This window comes from Eleutherodactylus coqui, chromosome 3 (genome assembly GCF_035609145.1).
Source record: "Eleutherodactylus coqui strain aEleCoq1 chromosome 3, aEleCoq1.hap1, whole genome shotgun sequence".
NCBI classification, from domain to species: Eukaryota; Metazoa; Chordata; class Amphibia; order Anura; family Eleutherodactylidae; genus Eleutherodactylus; species Eleutherodactylus coqui.
This window is the reverse complement of record NC_089839.1, coordinates 165,539,125-165,561,730: the sequence shown is the minus strand read 5'-3', so window position 1 is coordinate 165,561,730 and position 22,606 is coordinate 165,539,125. Positions and strand designations below refer to the sequence as shown.

The window sequence follows — 22,606 nt, the reverse complement described above, 5'->3', positions numbered from 1 at the left end:
GTACTGGGCATTCTTACGCCACATTTTTATTTTTTTTAATAATTATAAAGCAAGTGAAATATAAATGCAATTTCATTTTTTTCACCAAATTTGTCACTTTTATGACCGTTCTCTTTGTTTCAAGCAGGAAAAACAGGGGAGACACACTAATAAAAATTGACTCCTTAAAAGGAATCCCTCCACACCCACACCCCCTTTTGGCGTTTTTTTATATATGAAATAAAATTAATAATGTAAAACGGTATGGTATGTTTCAAAGCAGGGGTAATTACAAAGGCCTGGGTGGGATGGACACATGGGGCAATAAAATCACGTATCCCTCCTCCCTTGTTTGGTGCAGACGCAACAGTTTTTTGGGGGGTATTTTTAGCCCGCAGTCTCAGGGAGGGGATTTCAGAAAATGGCCCTCTGTGAGCCTTCGCACCTCCTCGGACTGTAATGCATCCTGAGGTGCGGCGGTCTCAAGTAAAAGGTGTTCAATAAGCTGCTCCTGAATCTGGAGGAAGCTCAGCGTGCCCCCGGATGATTTAAAAATGACGTGCGCGTTATACGTAGCATTCTGTATCAGGTAGATCGCTACCTTCTTATACCAGGCTCTCGTTTTGCGCTTGACGAGATATGGCTGTAGAGCCTGGTCGGACAAATCGACTTCCCCCATAAATTTATTATATTCTGTAACGCAGACCGGTTTAGTTTTCTCCTCTGCAGCCCCCCTCTCCCTAACTGCAATGGAGGTGTCTGCGTGCACAGTGGACAGCATAAAAACGTCTTTTACATCACGTCATTTTACGGCAAGCAAGGGGTCATTTATCAGTGGGTAAGACGCTTCTTTATCTGCACACCTGGAAACCAGGGGTTGTGGGAACCCTACCCTATTTTTGCGGACAGTTCCGCAGGTCCCTGTATCTACGTAGTGTAACGCTTTATAAAGGGGGATGCTTGTATAATAATTATCAGTATAAATGTGGTACCCTTTATTTAAAAATTGGCCCACGAGCTCCCACACGATTTTTCCATTAACGCCAATATTTTCAGGACAGTTGGGGGGATTTCGTTGTCGATCCCTGCCCTCGTAAATAAAAAAATCGCACATATAACCTGTCGTGCTCTCACAAATTTTATATAGCTTTACGCCATATCTAGCGCGTTTCGAGGGAATGAATTGACGAAATGATAAACGGCCTTTAAAACTCATAAGCGACTTGTCCATGGCCAAATTTTTTGGGCGAATGTAAATGTTTTAAAGGGCATCTTTTAGTAGTGATATAAGGGGCCTTAATTTGCACAGTCTATCATATGTCGGGTCCTTTCTGGGAGGGATTTAGGCATTATTGGCGAAATGAAAAAAATAAAAATTTTCATATCTGCGTCGGAGCATTATTGACGCAAATATGGGCGTCACGTGAACGGCGCTCGTGGACCAATAGAACTGTATTGATTACTTTTTTACGAGTCCCATTAGCAGGACAAGTCCCCAAAATTTTTTTAGCTCGGGGACATCTATGGCGGTCCACATTGCTGAATATACCGACGTGGAGTGCGCGGTAATGTATTGTCCAGCGTAGGTGTTAGTTTGCTGGACAATTAACTCCAGGACACTATCAGTAATGAACAAATTAAAAAAATTAAACGGGGTAAAATTTGCGACGTCCAGATTGACGCCCGAAACCGCTGTAAATTCTGGGATGCGGGCCAAAAATAAATTTGCAGAGCTCCACGCAGTGGCAGGCACCTCATTACTTGGCCCTGCTGCCCCAACCCCTTCCTCAACCTCCATGGCGCTAGAGGCAGAGTCGTCACTCTCAAAAAAAAAAAACTCTTCCGACGCACTGGTGGTATCGCCACCAGAACTTGAAGCGAAGAGTAGCGCGTACGCTTGCTCAGCGCTGTAGCGCCTACGCTCCATTTTAGAAAAAAAAATTAATGGAGGTAGACAAAAAAGCGGACAGGGATATAATAGGGTAATTAGGGTATGAGGGATGGTGATGGCGGGGTGATGATGGGTAATAACTAGAGATGAGCGAGCATACTCGTCCGAGCTTGATGCTCGGTCGAGTATTAGGGTGCTCGAGATGCTCGTTACGGGAGACGAGCACCAAGCGGTACTCGTCTGGATTAAATGAGCACTGACCATTGAATTCAATGGAACCGGCAATACAGCCGGCTCCATTGAAAGCAATGGGCTGCCGGCGAGCGCGGGATGAATTGTCGGGAAGGGCTTAAATATATAAGCCCTTCCCTGCAATTCATCCAGAAATGTGTAAAAAAAAAAATATATATACTCACCTTGTCCCGGCAGAACGATGTTAGCCCATTGAAAGCAATGGGCTGCCGGCGATCGCGGGATGAATTGTCGGGAAGGGCTTAAATATATAAGCCTTTCCCTGCAATTCATCCAGAAATGTGTAAAAATAAAAAAAATATATATACTCACCTGGTCCCGGCAGATGGAGTTCAGCGCGGCCGGAGGCTGTCCTCCTGAACTGCTCTGACCAGCTGTGAGTAGTATTCAGCAGCCGGGGATTTCTTGGCTCAGCGGGACCAATCAGATTGGTCCCTGCGCTGAGCCAATGAGTGGCAGCAGTCACTCACCCATTCATGAATTCATGAATGGGTGTGTGAGTGAGATCTGCCTCTGATTGGTCAGGCTGTGACCAATTAGAGGCAGCTCATTCAGCAGGCGGGCATTTTAAATCCCCGGCTGCTGAATACTATTCACAGCTGTTCAGAGCAGTTCAGGAGGACTGTCACTGGCCGCGCTGAACTCCGTCTGCCAGGACCAGGTGAGTATATATTTTTTTTTAATTTTATTTATATATTTAAGCCCTTCCCGACAATTCATCCCGCGCTCGCCGGCAGCCCATTGCTTTCAATGGAGCCGGCTGTATTGCCGGCTCCATTGAATTCAATAGTCAGTGCTCGTTTAATCGAGACGAGTACCGCGTGGTGCTCGTCTCGAGTAACGAGCTTCTCGAGCACCCTAATAGTCGAACGAGCATCAAGCACGGACGAGTATGCTCGCTCATCTCTAGTTTTGAATCATCTCTCTCTTTTCTAGTGTTAGCCATCCCTCTTAGCTTTGTGTCATCAGCAAACTTGATCAGTTTCCCCCCAAGTCCCTCCTCTTATTAAAATGTTAAATGACACTGAACCCAGGACAGAACCTTGTGGTACTCCACTTCAGACATTCTTCCACTAAGATGTGTGGCCATATACGATCACTCCGCCGATTCTGAATCCACCTAACAGTTGCCTCGTCGAGCCCATATTTGGTCATTTTTTCAATAAGGATGGTATGCGATACTTTGTCAAATGCTTTACTAAAGTCAAGATACACTGCAACTATTGCATTTTCCTGATCAACCCAGTCAATGATTCTGTCATAGAAGGAAATTAAATTTGTCTGGCATGACTTGTTATTTACAAACCCATGCTGGCCCTGGTTAATTACTCCATTTTCATCCAAGCACTTACATGTAAGCTGCTTAATAATTTGTTCAAAGATAATTCCCAGTATGGAAGTCAGGCTCACAAGCCTGTAGTTTCCTGAGTCCACTTTCTTCCCTTTTTTAAAGATAGGACCAACATTTGCTCTTTTCCAAACTTCGGAGATTTCTGTTCTCCTGGAATTTTCAAAGACTACATTGAGTGGTTCAGCAATTACCTCTGCTGCTTCCTTAAGTATCCTAGGATGTAATTAATCTGTACCTGATGACTTGAATGCTTGTAAATTGTAAAGAGTTTCCTCACCATCTCTCTGTTTATAGATTGCCAGAATTCTCTTATTCCTTCAATAGCACAGGGAAATAACAGCAGGTGTTACATTTACTTTCTGAAAAAAAAACAGATACAAAGTAGGAATTTAAAAATTCGGCCTTCTCAACATCATTTTTAATCAATTCACCATTTTCATCTTGTAAACATCCTATAGTAGCTTTGAATTTTCTTTTGCTTTTGACATGCTCCCATAATCCTTTTTTATTGCTTTTGGCCTCTCTTGCAAGCATCAATTTCTTATCTTTAGCTTTTCTGACACTTGCCCTACAGTTTCAGCAGAATAGATTATATTCTTCTTTAGATATGCCCCCCTCCTTCTATTTGCTAAACATATGTTTCTTCTTTTTTAGCATATGTGTTAGTTCTTTGTTTATCTTTTCTGGTCTCTTTAAATGCTTCCTATTCTTCCTTCTTTTAGGGATTGCTAACAATTGTGCTTTGAGATTCTCATTTACAATATTTCCCAACCTTCTTGGTTATTTTTGTCCTTAAGAACAACCAGCCATTGGATCCTTCCTAACTAGAGATGAGCGAACGTGCTCGGCCACGCCCCTTTTTCGCCTGAATACCGCGATTTTCGAGTACTTCCGTACTCGGGCGAAAAAATTCGGGGGTCGCCGTGGCGGCGGGGAGTGGGAGGGAGGGTTGCAGCGGGGAGTGGGAGGGAGAGGGAGAGAGGGCTCCCCCCTGTTCCCCGCTGCTACCCCCCACGCCGCCACGCCTCTCCCCGCCCCCCGGCGCACCCGAGTACTTTTCACCCAAGTAGTGAAGTACTCAAAAATCGCGGTATTCGGGCGAAAAAGGGGCGGGGCCGAGCACATTCGCTCATCTCTATTCCTAACCTCATTCTAGGTTCATTAAAATCTGACTTTCTAAAATCCAACCTGGACGTCTTAATGAGTGTCTATTATTCTGTATATTAATAAAGACATATATTTTAGAGTTACATATTTTTAGTTTTGCTGTGGTCTGTTTTGGTGAGGTATTTATATTTTTTACCTGCAGTATCCTTATTGGTCCAGCTAAATAGGTGTTGTTAGCTTTTATAAAAGTGTTGTGCCCAGGCTTCTTCTCCGTCGTCTACTCTTTAGATGCTATGGTGATGACATGCAAAGGTATATAATGCATACCATTGGGGGCAGAGTTGTTTTGATAACAAACTGCATCACATCAGGCTAAAATGTGAACTGTATAGTAGATTGCTGCCACCAAGCGATTTTGATGTGGGTTGCAGCCTTTCATTTTCAAGAAGTGTAGTTAGCGGCACACTCTCAATCACAGCAAATTATGTCAGGGCCCATTAATATACGCAAAAAAAACGCCACTAAGGAGTCAGAACCAGAAACTATCTAATCACCAATATCTCCAAAGAAAAAGTGGTAGCATAAGTGATGCAAAAAGATATAAAAGTCATTTTTATTCCTCCATCATACACGACGTTTTGACCTATGTGGTCCTTGTCAAGTGGGCTAAGCTAAAGGTGGATACATTTGCAGCAGTCACGTGCCTCAGTTTTGAGACATCATTGCTGCAGCAGAAAGTAAAGAGTGATGGAGGACCAGATTCTATTGCAGTATGATCTGTGGGGACCAGATGCGGTGAGAATGCCTTTTTTTTTATGGTTTTACAACATTTTCAAAATATTTTTTTTCCAGGGTTAAGAGGGCTCATTGCAGTTCTTCCCAATACAGTATTTTCCAAGGCTACGAATGAGCAGGGAATGGCAGCGCAGCTCCAAGTGAATGGGACTGTTTTGCAGTTCCTTGTAGCCTCAGGATCGACAGCGGTACGAGAGGTTAGACTCCCACCAATCAGAAAGTGATCATATATCCCATGGATATACCACATGGGATCAAAAAACGCTATTTACTATATATATATATATATATATATATATATATATATATATATATATATATATATATATATATATATATATATATATATATATATATATATATATATTATTGAGTCAGTGTAGGGCAAAAGTTAAAAATGAAATAGGAGCATCAAAGTGTGGAAAACATCATACATACAGTAGAGGGAGAGTCTTGATAATTAAATTGGGTTTTCTTTCATGCACAGAGATCTGAATGTACAATGTGTTTATTCGTTCTGCATAAATTATAAGAAAATGGATTTTGTATGTTTACCACCTCAATTAAAAACTGAAAGAAATAAGGAGTTGAAAGAATGTTTTGCTTTTCTCGCAAAGACGAGGGAAAAAGAAGGAAAATGATGCTGATTGAATCGGAAACATTTGGTTCTAAGTGACCCCTCTCTGAGCCATACGCAGTGATGCACAACATGGTAACTCAATCAGAACTGACATAAACTACATTAAAACACTAATGTAACTTCAGGATAACTCTGCTTTGAGCATTACTACTGGCTTTTTCTCTAATGCTAAAAATCCAAAAATATGCATCATCCAGAATCTCATGTATGTCTTGGAATTTTACACTTGATGTAGATAACTAGATATTTAAATGAGCTCAAAACTAGACCCATTGTCTTCGCTCACAAGTATTGTGCATGGGTCTGTGTATAAATAATGGTTTGTGGGGTCTGGTCTGTGCTTTAGAATGATTACAACCATATACATTTTGGACGCTCACAGAATCCCTTTGATTTAGCTTTCCAATAGATCTTAAAGGGATTGTCTAGTTGTAAAGTATTGATATCCTATTCTTAGAAATGGCCATTAACAGTAGATCGGAGAGGGTCTGCCACCTGGGACACCTTACCGATGAGCTGTTTGCTGGGCTCGTGCACTTAACTAATTTCTGCAGGAAGCAGAAAGCTCCATCCCCACTGACGTGGTCAGACTTGGTATTACAGGTCATTCACTTCAATTAGAACTTGGAACAGTGATGTCTGTTTCCTGCAAATCAGCTCAGTACAGAGGACAGCAACCTGGCAAATAGCTGAATAGCAGGAGTCACAAGTGGTAGGCCCCCACGATCTCCTATTGATGGATTATCCTCTGAATAGGCCATCAATAGTTTACAAGTGGACAACCCCTTTAATGGAAGAACAAGGCTAAGGCCACATCAAAAAGTATATTTTGTGTACAGCTAATAGCAGGGGGTTCAGACAGACCATTTGGGCATTATGGCTGTCTGAGTGCCCATGGCTATCTAAGGATTTTTGCACTTGAGTCAGATTGATACGTTTAAGGCCGCCTGCACACGAGCGGAAATCCCGCCGCGGGATTTCCCGCGGGATTTCCGCCGCTGAAAGTTTGCATAGGAGTGCATTAAAATACGCACTCCTATGCAGACGGCCGCGGTTTGGCGCGCGGCAAACAAACCGCGGCATGTTCTAATTTTCTGCGGGGGACGCACTCACCCGGCCGCCGGCTCCGGTCTGCGCATGCGCCGGCTGCGCGGCAGCCGGCACATGAAAGAGCCGGGGCCGCCAGGCGCGGGTGAGTACGCGCTCGTCCCTGCAGGCGCTCGGGTCGGATCGCGCGGCGAGAATTCTCGCTGCCGGATCCGACCCGCTCGTCTGCAGGCGGCCTAAGTGAGATGCAAGAGACACATGAGACAAAATACTGCTTAATTGCACTTCATTAACCTGATGTAAATTCTGTAGTTCTAATTATGTTATCTGCAGGTGTAGAAATGATTAACATGACTAGCGCATCGTCATAAATCGTTTTGCAGCATTGTAGTACATTGCAGTCAAGTTCTCAGAACACGGTAAATATCAAGTTAACGGTTGCTACATCTGTACCTTTTGGAGTGTCCTTGTAGTTTAAAATATATAGGTAGAACCATTAACCCATTAAGGACATGCCCTATTTTGGGCTTAACAATTTTTTTGGTATTTTCATTTCCACATTTCAAGACCCATAACTTTTTTATTTTTTCCGTCAACACAGCCGTATAAGGCCTCATGTCCACGGAGAAAATCAGGCCCGCCATGGATCCTTCATGGATAATCCGTAGCAGGTCCCTCCTGCCCCGCGGACATGAGGCCAAAAAATAAGAATAAACTCACCTCTATGGACGCTGCGGTTCCTCCTTCCTTCCGGCCGGATCTTCTTTCTTCGGCCCGGCGGATGTGCTTGGCACGCCGACAACGTGCCGCGCGCATGCGCCGGGCACATCCGCCGGGCCAAAGAAAGAAGATCCTGTCGGGATGGAAGGAAGAACCGCAGCGTCCGGAGAGGTGAGTTTTAATTCTCGTATGGGTGTTCCGCGGATCCGGACGGCTTCCATAGGCTTCAATAGAAGCCTGCGGGAGCCATCCCCACGGGACACCCGCACGAAAATGGAGCATGTTGTGTTTTTTTTCCCGCACGCGGATCCGCGCCTTACGGGAAAAATTACATCCGCAGGTATTTAGCTACCTGCGGGTGTCCAATGCATCCTATGGGCCGCGGATCCTCGTGCGGGAAAAACGCTGCAGATTTTAAATATTAATTTACCCGTAGACATGAGGCCTAAGGGCTTGTTTTTTGTGTTGCGAACTACAGTTTTTATTGGTACCATTTTTAGGTGCATATAATGTATTGTAAAACTTTTATTTTATTTTATTTTTTTTGAGAGCAGGGAGAGAAAAGACTTCAATTCTGCCATAGTTTTTTATTTTTTATCTTTTACAGCATCAATCATACAGCATAAATGACACACTACCTTTTTTCCGTGGGTCAGTATGATTACAATGATTCCAAAAACATTATCATTTTTTTTAAGTATTTCCACTTTTGCACAATAAAACCTCTTATTTGTTTAATTATAATTATTTTCGCATCATTGCATTCATAGTTGCATAATTTTTTTTATTTTTCCATGGATGGAGCTCTGTGAGGGCTTGTTTTTGCGTCACGAGCTGTAGCTGTTTAATTTGTACTATTTTGGGGTACATATAGCTTTTTTGATTGCTTTTATTGTGCTTTTTTGGAGGTAAACTAATAAAATTAACATTTGCCTTAGTTTTGTTTCTGTTTTTTGCTGAGTTGGATAATTAGTATGCTCAAATTATAGTACAGGTTGTTACAGACATGATGGTACCACATATGTAGGGATTTTCTTACATTTTTTCATATAAATAGGGAAAATGAGCTAAAAAGTTTTTTATTTTAATAGTTTTTTTTGTTTTCTTTTGTTTTTTTAATACTGTTTATGTCCCTGAAGGTGACCTGAATCATAGTAGCTATGATCGCTATGATAAGGCATTGCAGGACTTATGTACTGCAATGCTTTACCACTTGTAATAGGGATCATAGGTGTCCTGGGTCTGAAGTCGGTCCTAAAACTAGAGGGTCCCTTTAAGAACCTGAGTTATTAAATATCATTTTAATATAGTGAATGGCTAATACAGTCTATAGACATTTTGTGGAATACTATAATATAGACCCTTAATCAGGTGTGATTAACTCCTATTGAGAAAATGCAAAATAAAAAAATTCCAAACACTCTAATAAGAAGATGTTTGTGGGGTTGCTATTACTACTGAGGCCACTGTGGGGTTGCTATTACTACTGAAGTCGCTGTGGGGGACATTATTAGTACTGGGGTCACTGCAAGGGTCACTAATATTACTGGGGCCACTGTGGGGGACACTATTACTAATGGGGCCACTGTGTGGGTCAATATTATTACTAGGGCCACTGTGGGGGTCACTATTACTATTGGGGCCACTGTGGGGTCGCTGTTACTACTGAGTCCACTGTGGGGAACACTATTACTACTGAGGCCACCAATATAGGAGGTCAGTATTACTATATGGGGCGGATTTGCTGTGGAATTTACAGTAGTTGTAGCAGCAACATAGATGAGATTTTGAAAATCTCATCCATACGCTGTGCAAAAGATCTGCACAAAGCCCGTGTTGATATTGACATGCAGTGTGGGATTTAATTCCGCAGCATGTTAATTTTAAATATAATTGTATATCAATTGCCCATCCAGTACTCCAGCGTTACTACCTGTTTGTTTTTTTTAAATGGCCCTGTCTTTTTTATAACGACGGAGGTAAAAATCATATGTCGTGATAAGCCAAGCCCCAACCCCTCCCTTGGCCACACCCTCTGTCGCACTTTGGGGCTCCACGAGAATCTTTTGCTTCAAAAAGGGCTCCATTGCTGAAACAAATTGGGAACCTCTGCTCTAGAGAGTCCACCAAGCGCCACCCTCTCCCTTCTTGTCCTTTTTAATCCAAGAATATATGATGGAATACATATACTGTAGTTTTAGAAGAGAAGCCAAAGAAAGTGAGAAAAGAAAAAAAAGAGAAATCAGAAAAAGGGGGTTAATAGAGAAATTTAGGGGAAGGAAGATGCCCTGAAATCATAGACGAGTATTCTTCATGAGATTGTTGCAGCATTATTTTGACTTCATGATGTCATTGTATGAGCATTTTATAGGTTAACAGAGGTTGGAAATACGGAATATGTAACAAGAGCAAAAGCCAAAGACTCAAAAAATGCTGCTGAGTGTATTCAATATGCAATGCTGTAAATATTCAATTTCTATCTTAAAATCAACTATATTAGCCTTTCCAGAGCCCCACTGATATGCAACATCCCCACTTACCAATGATCTATACCAACCATGGACCAGAAACATGGCAAATATGTTTTCTGTACCTTGCCTACTAGCATTCTACTATTAAAGGAGTTGTACAGCTGTAAACGATTTATGGTCTATTCTCAGGGCACGTCATCAGTAGTGGATCTACAGGGGTCTATCTCTCGGGACCCACACTGATCAGCTTTTGGCTAAGGGTTATACGCTCTTGCATTAAGATGATTTCTGCATGAATCAGACTGCCCCATTCTTACTGCAATGGTCAAACTTGGTATTGCTGGTAGAGTTCCCATTCACTTCAAAGGGAACTTTGCCTGTAATACTAGAACATAGTTGTTTGCTTCCACCAGAAATGGTAAACAGCTGATTCTGGGTGGTGGACCTTCGTTGATCCACTATTGATGACCTGTTCTAAGAATAGGCCATAATTACTTTACAACTGGAGAACCCCTTTATTGAAGAACTTGATTTCAGGACAGAGAATCCTCAATAGTGATATATTTTTCATACTCTTTTGCATGACGTGGAATAATGTAATACGCTTAGTTAGTAAATATGGATTTGTTCTCGTATTTACTTAAAGCAGCAATCTCCAACTGTGGTGATCGTGCTGAAGGCAATCTCTTGCTTGTAACATGACCCCTTTCATTATTTAGGATTAATGTACAGCACTCCATGATTTTTGGGTTCTACTTAAAATACAATAATATATCTAATTATATTGCAATTTTGTAAAATTGTTAGTTGTCATCATGTTTACCAATGTTTTCTATATTTTTACAGGCGCCGTGTTTTAGCTATATCAGATGGAATTGAACACATTGGAGACCTCCGCTGGGAATTAGCACTTTGTCTTCTTGCTGCATGGACTGTTTGCTATTTTTGCATTTGGAAAGGGACAAAATCTACTGGAAAGGTTAGATTGAAATTATTTTCTGTGCTTAGTTTATATCTAGTTAAAAGCTTTTTTTCGCTGCATGTAAAAATATACCTTCGATTGAATTTTTCTTACATCTGCACATTTTTTACTGTAGTATTGTTGACTAAATCTTCAGATTAGTGATATATATTTAAAATGAATATAAGACTAAAGGCCCATTTACACGGAGTGATAATCGCTTAAAAATCACTAAAAAGCGATCGCTTGAGCGATAATCATTGCATCTAAATGTGCGGCCATCGTGCACTTTTCTTGCACTGCTGGCTGATCGTTAAATTCAAGCCAGCCTAAAAATCATCGTGGGGTCTTATTAGGACTGCAGGCTGAGTTCTACACGGGTAAAGCTGATAGTATTGTTTTAGCTATTTAACCCGGGGGTGAACAAAGGAGCTGAAAGCAGATAAGAGCCCTCCGGCTTTTAACTGCATTTAGCTTAAGGATTCATTTGCACACTAAATAGCTAATAAGTAGCTGAGTAGCTACTTAATAGTTTATGCAAAATGATTGCTCAAAGCTGTCACTCAAACTGTTGTTTGAGCGATTTTTGAGTGATCATTGTTCCGTTTAAATGGGCCTTAAGGTTCCTTTTAGGGTCCCGTTACACGGGATGACTGTCGGGCCCTTCAGCGCCCAACAGTCATTCCAGCGATAAGCGCTTCTGTGCTTTCACACAAGGGTGAGGATTGCTCAGTGAATGGATGCAGAGCGCACCAGAGATTGTTTCAATCACCCACCTCCATTTAAGTGAAACAGGCTGATCGTTGTTTGATTTTTATGCCTGCAGAAGTTGGACAATGAACAAATTACTGTTCATCGTTCAATCGCTGCCTGCATTTACACTGAACAATTAAACGATTGTCATTCAGTGTAAAAGAGTCCTTGCACAGACCGATTCTCAACCTGACTTAACAAGAGTCAATCAACCTGGCACCCTGTATCCACTATGTGTGGGAGTGTACACCAAGCATCCACCCCCCTCATTATCAGGAGGCAGTGTGAGTGGGTGTTTTATCGGTGCCCTCACAGGTGTTATTGGCTCCTCCATTTGGTAGTCAGCTACCTGCATGGTGAGAGGAGGATGCATCTATATGCACTCCTCAGTCAGTAAGTAACGGCCATTTTCTGTGATTGTTTTTAATTCTTGATTTCCCCTTCTGTGATGCATAGTATGTAGAGATGAGCGAGCACCAAAATGCTCGGGTGCTCGTTATTCGGGACGAACTTTTCGCGATGCTCGAGGGTTCGTTTCGAGTAACGAACCCCATTGAAGTCAATGGGCGACCCGAGCATTTTTGTATTTCGCTGATGCTCGCTTAGGTTTCCTTGTGTGAAAATCTGGGCAATTCAAGAAAGTGATGGGAACGACACAGCAACGGATAGGGCAGGCGAGGGGCTACATGTTGGGCTGCATCTCAAGTTCACAGGTCCCACTATTAAGCCACAATACCGGCAAGAGTGGGCCCCCCCCCCTCCCAAAAACTTTTACTTCTGAAAAGCCCTCATTAGCATGGCATACCTTAGCTAAGCACCACACTACCTCCAACAAAGCACAATCACTGCCTGCATGACACTCCACTGCCACTTCTCCTGGGTTACATGCTGCCCAACCGCCCCCCCCTCCCCCCCACAGCGCACACCAAAGTGTACCTGCGCAGCCTTCAGCTGCCCTAATGCCTCACCACCCTCATGTCTATTTAGAAGTGCGTCTGCCATGAGGAGGAACCGCAGGCACACACTGCAGAGGTTGGCACGGCTAGGCAGCGACCCTCTTTAAAAGTGGCGGGGCGATAGCCCACAATGCTGTACAGAAGCAATGAGAAATAGAATCCTGTGCCACCGCCATCAGGAGCTGCACACGTGGGCATAGCAATGGGGAACCTATGTGTCACACACTATTCATTCTGTCAAGGTGTCTCTGCATGCCCCAGTCAGACTGGTAATATGTACCTTAACAGTAACCGCGTTGGTGGTAATGTGGTGGTGACTGCGGACCTAGTAGCGCGGTTTTATTTTGTTGGTTTTCGGAATGTGGCCAGGATTAAGTGGGCCGTGGCGGGGAGATGGTGGGGGGTCTCTCTTGTAGTGTCGGTAAAGGTGAAATTCTTGGACTGCCACCAGACGAACCAATGCAAAGGCATTTGCCAAGAATGTTTGTTTTCCCTGTTGGAGGAGGAGGGGGATGTTTTTGAGGCACTACGTGTCCTCTCCACGTGTCCGTGGTTATATGCACCTTTACAGTAACCGCATTGGTGGTAATGTGGTGGTGACTGGGGACCTAGTAGCGCGGTTTTATTTTGTTGGTTTTCGGAATGTGGCCAGGATTAAGTGGGCCGTGGCGGGGGGATGGTGGGGGGTCTCTCTTGTAGTGTCGGTAAAGGTGAAATTCTTGGACTGCCACCAGACGAACCAATGCAAAGGCATTTGCCAAGAATGTTTGTTTTCCCTGTTGGAGGAGGAGGGGGATGTTTTTGAGGCACTACGTGTCCTCTACACGTGTCCGTGGTTATATGCACCTTTACAGTAACCGCGTTGGTGGGAAATGGCCTCGCCGCCATCATGTCTTTGGGAAGCCTCTGTTTCCACACCCCAGAGACATACCATTAGCAGCGGTATAGGCAGAGCCAAGAATTCGTAACATTTCAGCCGTAGCATTAGGACAGGCCCCACTAACATATCACTAGCAGCATTATAGCGGGAGCGCAGTCTTCGTTCCATGTCAGCAATAGTAGCACTCAAGACAGGCCCCACTAACATATCACTAGCAGCATTATAGCGGGAGCGCAGTCTTCGTTCCATGTCAGCAATAGTAGCACTCAAGACAGGCCCCAGTAACAATTCCGAAGCAGCAGTATAGTGGGAGCGCAGTCTTCGTTCCATTTCAGTAGCTGCAGTATAGCCAAGGCCCAAGTTACATTTATGTAGCTAAAGTGTTGGCCAACCCCACACACCTTTCTGTACCATGAGTGCAGGTGAAGAACATACAAATTGCTATGATTACACTGTAGGTGAGGGCCCCAAAAAATTGGTGTACCAACAGTACTAATGTACCTCAGTAAAAATTGGCCATGCCCAACCAAGATGGCAGGTGAAACCCATTAATCGCTTTGGTTAATGTGGCTTAAGTGGTAACTAGGCCTGGAGGCAGCCCAGTTTAACGAAAAATTGGTTCAAGTTAAAGTTTCAACGCTTTTAAGAGCATTGAAACATATAAAAATTGTTTCGAAAAATTAGATGAGTGAGCCTTGTGGCCCTAAGAAAAATTGCCCGTTCAGCGTGATTACCTGAGGTTTCAGGAGGAGGAGCAGGAGGAGGAGGAGGAATATTAGACACAGATTGATGAAGCAGAAATGTCCCCGTTTTGGATGGTGAGAGAGAACGTAGCTTCCATCCGCGGGTGCATAATACGTATTGCTTACGTATCGCTGCTGTCCGCTGGTGGAGAAGAGAAGTCTGGGGAAATCCAGGCTTTGTTCATCTTGATGAGTGTTAGCCTGTCGGCACTGTCGGTTGACAGGCGGGTACGCTTATCTGTGATGATTCCCCCAGCCGCACTAAACACCCTCTCCGACAAGACGCTAGCCGCAGGACAAGCAAGCACCTCCAGGGCATACAGCGCTAGTTCAGGCCACGTGTCCAGCTTCGACACCCAGTAGTTGTAGGGGGCAGAGGCGTCACCGAGGATGGTCGTGCGATCGGCTACGTACTCCCTCACCATCCTTTTACAGTGCTCCCGCCGACTCAGCCTTGACTGGGGAGCGGTGACACAGTCTTGCTGGGGAGCCATAAAGCTGGCCAGGCCCTTAAAGACTGTTGCACTGTTTGGGCTGTACATGCTGCTCGATCTACGCACCTCCCCTGCTACCTGGCCCTCGGAACTGCGCCTTCTGCCACTACTGCTGTCGGATGGGAATTTTACCATCAGCTTGTCCGCCAGGGTCCTGTGGTATAGCAACACTCTCGAACCCCTTTCCTCTTCGGGAATGAGACTGGGAAGGTTCTCCTTATAGCGTGGGTCGAGCAGTGTGTACACCCAGTAATCCGTAGTGGCCAGAATGCGTTGAATGCGAGGGTCACGATAAAGGCATCCTAACATGAAGTCAGCTATGTGTGCCAGGGTACCTGTACGCAACACATGGCTGCCCGCACTAGGAAGATCACTTTCAGGATCCTCCTCCTCCTCCTCCTCAGGCCATACACGCTGAAATGATGACAGGCAAGCAGCATGGGTACCGTCAGCAGTGGGCCAAGCTGTCTCTTCCCCCTCCTCCTCATCCTCCTCATCCTCCTCCTCCTCCTGAACGCGCTGAGATATAGACAGGAGGGTGCTCTGACTATCCAGCGACATACTGTCTTCCCCCGGCTCTGTTTCCGAGCGCAAAGCGGCTGCCTTTATGGTTTGCAGGGAACTTCTCAAGATGCATAGCAGAGGAATGGTGACGCTAATGATTGCAGCATCGCCGCTCACCACCTGGGTAGACTGATCAAAGTTTCGAAGGACCTGGCAGATGTCTGCCAACCAGGCCCACTCTTCTGAAAAGAATTGAGGAGGCTGACTCCCACTGCGCCGCCCATGTTGGAGTTGGTATTCCACTATAGCTCTACGCTGCTCATAGAGCCTAGCCAACATGTGGAGCGTAGAGTTCCACCGTGTGGGCACGTCGCACAGCAGTCGGTGCACTGGCAGATTAAAGCGATGTTGCAGGGTGCGCAGGGTGGCAGCGTCCGTGTGGGACTTGCGGAAATGTGCGCAGAGCCGGCGCACCTTTACGAGCAGGTCTGACCAGCGTGGGTAGCTTTTCAGAAAGCGCTGAACCACCAAATTAAAGACGTGGGCCAGGCATGGCACGTGCGTGAGGCTGCCGAGCTGCAGAGCCGCCACCAGGTTACGGCCGTTGTCACACACGACCATGCCCGGTTGGAGGCTCAGCGGCGCAAGCCAACGGTCCGTCTGCTCTGTCAGACCCTGCAGCAATTCGTGGGCCGTGTGCCTCCTATCTCCTAAGCTGAGTAGTTTCAGCACGGCCTGCTGACGCTTGCCCACCGCTGTGCTGCCACGCCGCGCGACACCGACTGCTGGCGACGTCCTGCTGCTGCTGACACATCTAGATTGCGATACAGAGGTTGAGGAGGAGGAGGGTGCTTTAGTGGAAGAAGCATACACCGCCGCAGATACCACCACCGAGCTGGGGCCCGCAATTCTGGGGGTGGGTAGGACGTGAGCGGTCCCAAGCTCTGACTCTGTCCCAGCCTCCACTAAATTCACCCAATGTGCCGTCAGGGAGATGTAGTGGCCCTGCCCGCCTGTGCTTGTCCACGTGTCCGTAGTTAAGTGGACCTTGCCACTAACCGCATTGGTGAGGGCGCGTACAATGTTGCGGGAGACGTGGTCGTGCAGGGCTGGGACGGCACATCGGGAAAAGTAGTGGCGACTGGGAACTGAGTAGCGCGGGGCCGCCGCCATCATAGCTTTGAAGGACTCCATTTCCACAACCCTATACGGCAGCATCTCAAGGCTGATAAATTTGGCTATGTGGACGGTTAACGATTGAGCGTGCGGGTGCGTGGTGGCGTACTTGCGCTTGCGCTCCAACACTTGCGCTAGCGACGGCTGGACTGTGCGGTGCGAGACATTGGTGGATGGGGCCGAGGACAGCGGAGGTGAGGCTGTGGGTGCAGGCCATGAGACGGTTGTGCCTGTGTCCTGAGAGGGAGGTTGGATCTCAGTGGCAGGTTGGGGCACAGGGAGAGAGGCAGCGGTGCAAACCGGAGGCGGTGAATGGCCTTCGTCCCACCTTGTGGGGTGCTTGGCCATCATATGTCTGCGCATGCTGGTGGTGGTGAGGCTGTTGGTGGTGGCTCCCCGGCTGATCTTGGCGCGACAAAGGTTGCACACCACTGTTCGTCGGTCGTCAGGCGTCTCTGTGAAAAACTGCCAGACCTTAGAGCACCTCGGCCTCTGCAGGGTGGCATGGCGCGAGGGTGTGCTTTGGGAAACACTTGGTGGATTATTCGGTCTGGCCCTGCCTCTACCCCTGGCCACCGCACTGCCTCTTGCAACCTGCCCTGCTGATGCCCTTGCCTCCCCCTCTGAAGACCTGTCCTGAGTAGGCGTTGCACACCAGGTGGGGTCAGTCACCTCATCGTCCTGCTGCTCTTCCTCCGAATCCTCTGTGCGCTGCTCCCTTGGACTTACTGCTCTTACTACTACCTCACTGCAAGACAACTGTGTCTCATCGTCATCGTCCTCCTCACCCACAGAAAGTTCTTGAGACAGTTGGCGGAAGTCCCCAGCCTCTTCCCCCGGACCCCGGGAACTTTCGAATGGTTGGGCATCAGTGACGATAAACTCCTCTGGTGGGAGAGGAACCACTGCTGCCCAATCTAAGCAGGGGCCCGAGAACAGTTCCTGGGAGTGTTCCCGCTCCTGAGCAGGTGTCATTGTAGTGGAGTGAGGAGGCTGGGAGGAAGGAGGAGCAGCAGACAGAGGATTCGGATTTGCAGCACTGGACGGCGCAGAACTGTGGGTGGATGATAGCTTGCTCGAAGCACTTTCTGCCATCCAGGACAGGACCTGCTCACACTGCTCATTTTCTAATAAAGGTCTCCCGCGTGGACCCATTAATTGGGCGATGAATGTGGGGACGCCAGAAACGTGCCTCTCTCCTAATCGCGCAGCAGTCGGCTGCGACACACCTGGATCAGGAGCTCGGCCTGTGCCCACACCCTCACTTGGGCCTACGCGTCCTCGGCCACGTCCACGTCCTCTAGGCTTACCCCTACCCCTCAGCATGCTGTATTACCAGTGATTTGATTTCCCAGGCAGGAAATAAATTGGCGCAATCCTGCAGGCCAAATATAATTTCTTTTCCTTTTTTGCAAAGGGAAGCACCCACTGCGTATATTCAATGAACAAGAAGTTTAATATCTGTGGTGTGGCCCTCAAAAAGTGTCACACAACTATAGTGTAGCAGAGTTATTAACTCTAGCAGAGCAGGTATTTGCCAGTCAGGAAAGACAATGGCGCAAGCCTGCAGTAAACCGTAGCTGGTTGCGTCTGATTTTTGTACGTTGTCCACGCAGCACACACGTACACGGAGACCTTAGGACTGACACAGGCAGGCCAAATATAATTTCTTTTCCTTTTTTGCAAAGGGAAGCACCCACTGCGTATATTCAATGAACAAGAAGTTTAATATCTGTGGTGTGGCCCTCAAAAAGTGTCACACAACTATAGTGTAGCAGAGTTATTAACTCTAGCAGAGCAGGTATTTGCCAGTCAGGAAAGACAATGGCGCAAGCCTGCAGTAAACCGTAGCTGGTTGCGTCTGATTTTTGTACGTTGTCCACGCAGCACACACGTACACGGAGACATTAGGACTGACAAAGGCAGGCCAAATATAATTTCTTTTCCTTTTTTGCAAAGGGAAGGACCCACTGCGTATATTCAATGAACAATAACTTTTAGAACTGTAGTGTGGCCCTGAAAAAGTCACACACAACTTTAGTGTAGCAGAGTTATTAACTCTAGCAGAGCAGGTATTTCTCAGTCAGGAAAGACAATGGCGCAAGCCTGCAGTAAACCGTAGCTGGTTGCGTCTGATTTTTGTACGTTGTCCACGCAGCACACACGTACACGGAGACCTTAGGACTGACACAGGCAGGCCAAATATAATTTCTTTTCCTTTTTTGCAAAGGGAAGGACCCACTGCGTATATTCAATGAACAATAACTTTTAGAACTGTAGTGTGGCCCTGAAAAAGTCACACACAACTTTAGTGTAGCAGAGTTATTAACTCTAGCAGAGCAGGTATTTGCCAGTCAGGAAAGACAATGGCGCAAGCCTGCAGTAAACCGTAGCTGGTTGCGTCTGATTTTTGTACGTTGTCCACGCAGCACACACGTACACGGAGACCTTAGGACTGACACAGGCTGGCCAAATATAATTTTTTGTCCTTTTTAGCAAAGGGAAGCACCCACTGCGTATATTCAATGAACAATAACTGTGTTGTGGCCCTGCCTACACAATTCTGTCCCTGTAGTATCAATGGAGGGTGCAATGCTCTGCACAGACGATTTTTAGAAAAAAAAAAATATGCAACACTGCTAACAGCAGCCAGCACAGTACTGCACACGCTTCAATTTGGCCCTAGAAAGGACCGTTGGGGTTCTTGAAGGCTACACTCACTCCTAACACTCTCCCTGCCTATACACCACTTCTGTCCCTAATGCCGGGTGCAATGCTCTGCACTGCCGATTTTGAGAAAAAAAAAAAAAACACTGCTAGCAGCAGCCTGCACACAGGTAGATGTGGCCCTAAGAAGGACCGTTGGGGTTCTTGAAGCCTACACTGACTCCTAACGCTCTCCCTACAGCAGCACCAGCACGATAGTACTTTCCCTCAGCTAACTCACAAGGCATGTGTGGCGAGCCGCGGGAGGGTCCGACTTTTATACTCGGGTGACATCTGATCGCCCCAGCCACTCACAGCAGGGGGGTGGTATAGGGCTTGAACGTCACAGGGGGAAGTTGTAATGCCTTCCCTGTCTTTCAATTGGCCAGAAAAGCGCTCTAACGTCTCAGAGAGGAAACTGAAAGTAACCAGAACACCGCGTGGTGCTCGTTACGAGTAACGAGCATCCCGAACACCCTAATATTCGCACGAATATCAAGCTCGGACGAGTACGTTCGCTCATCTCTAATAGTATGTCAACATATGCTTATTTCCATTTCTTTCACATTGACCAAGATTGCATGGTATGGGGTCTAACCATCACTACTACAATCATTTATTCCCATAAAGCTGGTGGTATATCTTCCTCTTCACATGGGGAGATGTATAGCTGATCAGTGAGTATTGTTATGCCTGCTGAGAAGCAATGATCAGCCAACGAATGGGCATTCACGGCCTGATGATCAGGCGGACAAACATTTGAATGACTCTTCATACTCGATAATCAGGCCATGTAAAATTGTCTTAGGTAATAATGTAAAAAAAATGACTTTTCACATATACTAATTTTATTTACCTAGTTTGAGTTTTCAAGCTGATAAGGGTAATTTATCAAAAGCACAGGACCTGTAACTCAAAAATATGTTGTGGTAATTTAGCGGGTTTTCTGGGCTTGTAATACTGATGGCCTATATTTAGAACCTCTGGGAACCCAACTCATAAAGAAAACAAAGAAGCCATGATGTTTTGCAGGTAAAGATATAGAAGGAGTCACAAATCAGCAAGTGACAGCATATTCTACTGACTAGAAAGTCTAATTTAAAGGGGTTGTCCAGTTGTAAACTATTGATGGCCTATATGCAGGAGAGGTCAGCAATAGTAGATCGGCAGAGCTTCACTGCCTGGGACGCCTGCTAATCAGCTGTTCTCTAGGCTGCTGTGCTCATTCATTGGGCTGATTTCTGCAGGGAGTAGACAGCTCCGTTCCCACTGGATTGGCCCGGCTTGGTATTACAGCAGCGTTCCCACTGAAGTGCATGAGAACTTAACCTGTAATACCAAGCTTCGCCACTGCAGTGGGAGCAGAGATGCATGTTTCCTTCAGAAATCAGCTAAGTTCATGAGCGCACCAGTGCAGAGAATAGCTGATCTGCAGGGAAATAGGTAGCACACCCAAAACAATCTTCTATTGATAGCTTTGGCTAAGGATAGGCCATCAATAGTTTACAACTGGACATCTCCTTTTAGTTTTAACCATGGTTTATCAAAAATATACACCAGTTCACCAGGATAAGCTTACATAGTTTATAAATTGTTCCTTTGCACTTGAACTAGTCTTCCCTTATCCTTTAACCCCTTCAGTGGCGGGTTTCTTACCACCCTGTCAGACCCACCAGGGCAGGTTTTTTAAATGGGCCAATCATTTAATTTCAACTAATTTTCCAGTCGCGTTCCAAGAGCCATAACATTTTCATTTTTCCATTGACACGGCCATATGAGGGCTTGTTTTTTGCGGGACAAGTTGTACTTTTTAATGGCATCGTTTTTGGGTATATATAATGTATTGCGTAACTTTTGTAAAAAAATTGTAGGGAGGTTGAGGGAAAAAAAAGAAATTCTGCCATTTGTTTTTTAGATTTCATTTTTACGGCGTTCAGCGTGCAGAATAAATAATGTGATAAGATTATTCTCTGAGTCAGCACGATTCCAGCGATACCAAGTTTATACAGTTTTTTATGTTTCGCTATTTTTGTACATTTAAAACATTTTTTTCTTAAAGGTTTGCTTTTGTGTCGCCACATTCCAAGGGCCGTATTAATTTTTTTTCCATTGCCAGAGCTCTAGAAGGCCTTGTTTTTTGTAGGATGAACTCTAGGCCATATTTATCAACTTTTTAGGAACGTAAAATTTTGATCGGTTTTTATTCCATTTTTTTAGTGGCAAAATTAACAAAATCTGTAATTCTGGCATGTTTTTTATTTTTATTTTTCACTGCATTCTTTGAGCAGTATAAATGTATTAAAGTAATTCTACAGGCCAGTACGATTATGCCAATATAAAATTATAATAGTTTTTTCTTTTTCAGTTTAAAAAAAAAAAAGTAATAAAAGTTTAAATCACCCTCCTTTTGCCATATCTTTAATAAAAATATCTAAATCATAAAAGAAAAAGACATATTTGGTATCGCCACATCCATTAAAGTCCGATCTATCAAAGTAGTGCATTATTTGCCCCACACGGTGAAGGTAGTCCAAAAAAAAAAATAAAGAACGCCAGAAATGCACTTTTTCAGTCACCCTGTCTCCCAGAAAAAAAGCAATAAAAAGCGATCAAAAAGTCGTATGTATTCCTAATTAGTACTAACGTAAACTACAGGACATCTCACAAAAAATGAGCCCTTGCTTAACTATGTCGATGAAAAAATAAAAAAGTTATTGCACGCAGAAAATGCAGCAGAAAATAATTAAAAAATTTAAATGATTAAAAAAAAAATACAAGTACTACTGCCAAAAAAAAACACTATACAAGTTTGTTATCATAGTAATTGTACTGACGCATAGAATAAAGTTATCAGGGATGAGCGAGTATACTCGCTAAGGCACATTACTCGAGCGAGTAGTGCCTTAGCCGAGTATCTCCCCGCGCATCTCTAAAGATTCGGGGGGCGGTGCTGGTGACAGGTGAGTTGTGGCGGGGAGCAGAGGGGAGTGGGTGGGAGAGAAGGAGAGATCTCCCCTCCGTCGCCCCCCCCCCCCCCCCCCCCCGCTCTCCCCCGCAGCTCCCCACCCGCTGCCGGCCCCCGAATCTTTAGAGACGAGCGGGGAGATACTCGGCTAAGGCACTACTCGCTCGAGTAATGTGCCTTAGCGAGTATACTCGCTCATCTCTAGTTATCATGTC

General features: G+C 45.2%; 1 protein-coding gene across 1 annotated transcript in view; it reads left to right on the top strand.

Moving 5' to 3' along the window:
• Positions 1-22,606, top strand: part of SLC6A11 (solute carrier family 6 member 11) — a 278,393-nt gene that overhangs the window by 133,796 nt on the left and 121,991 nt on the right. Inside the window, exon 5 of the mRNA XM_066596493.1 lies at positions 11,100-11,232. Within this exon, the coding sequence (XP_066452590.1) occupies positions 11,100-11,232 (133 nt within the window). The remainder of the gene's footprint in view (positions 1-11,099; positions 11,233-22,606) is intronic.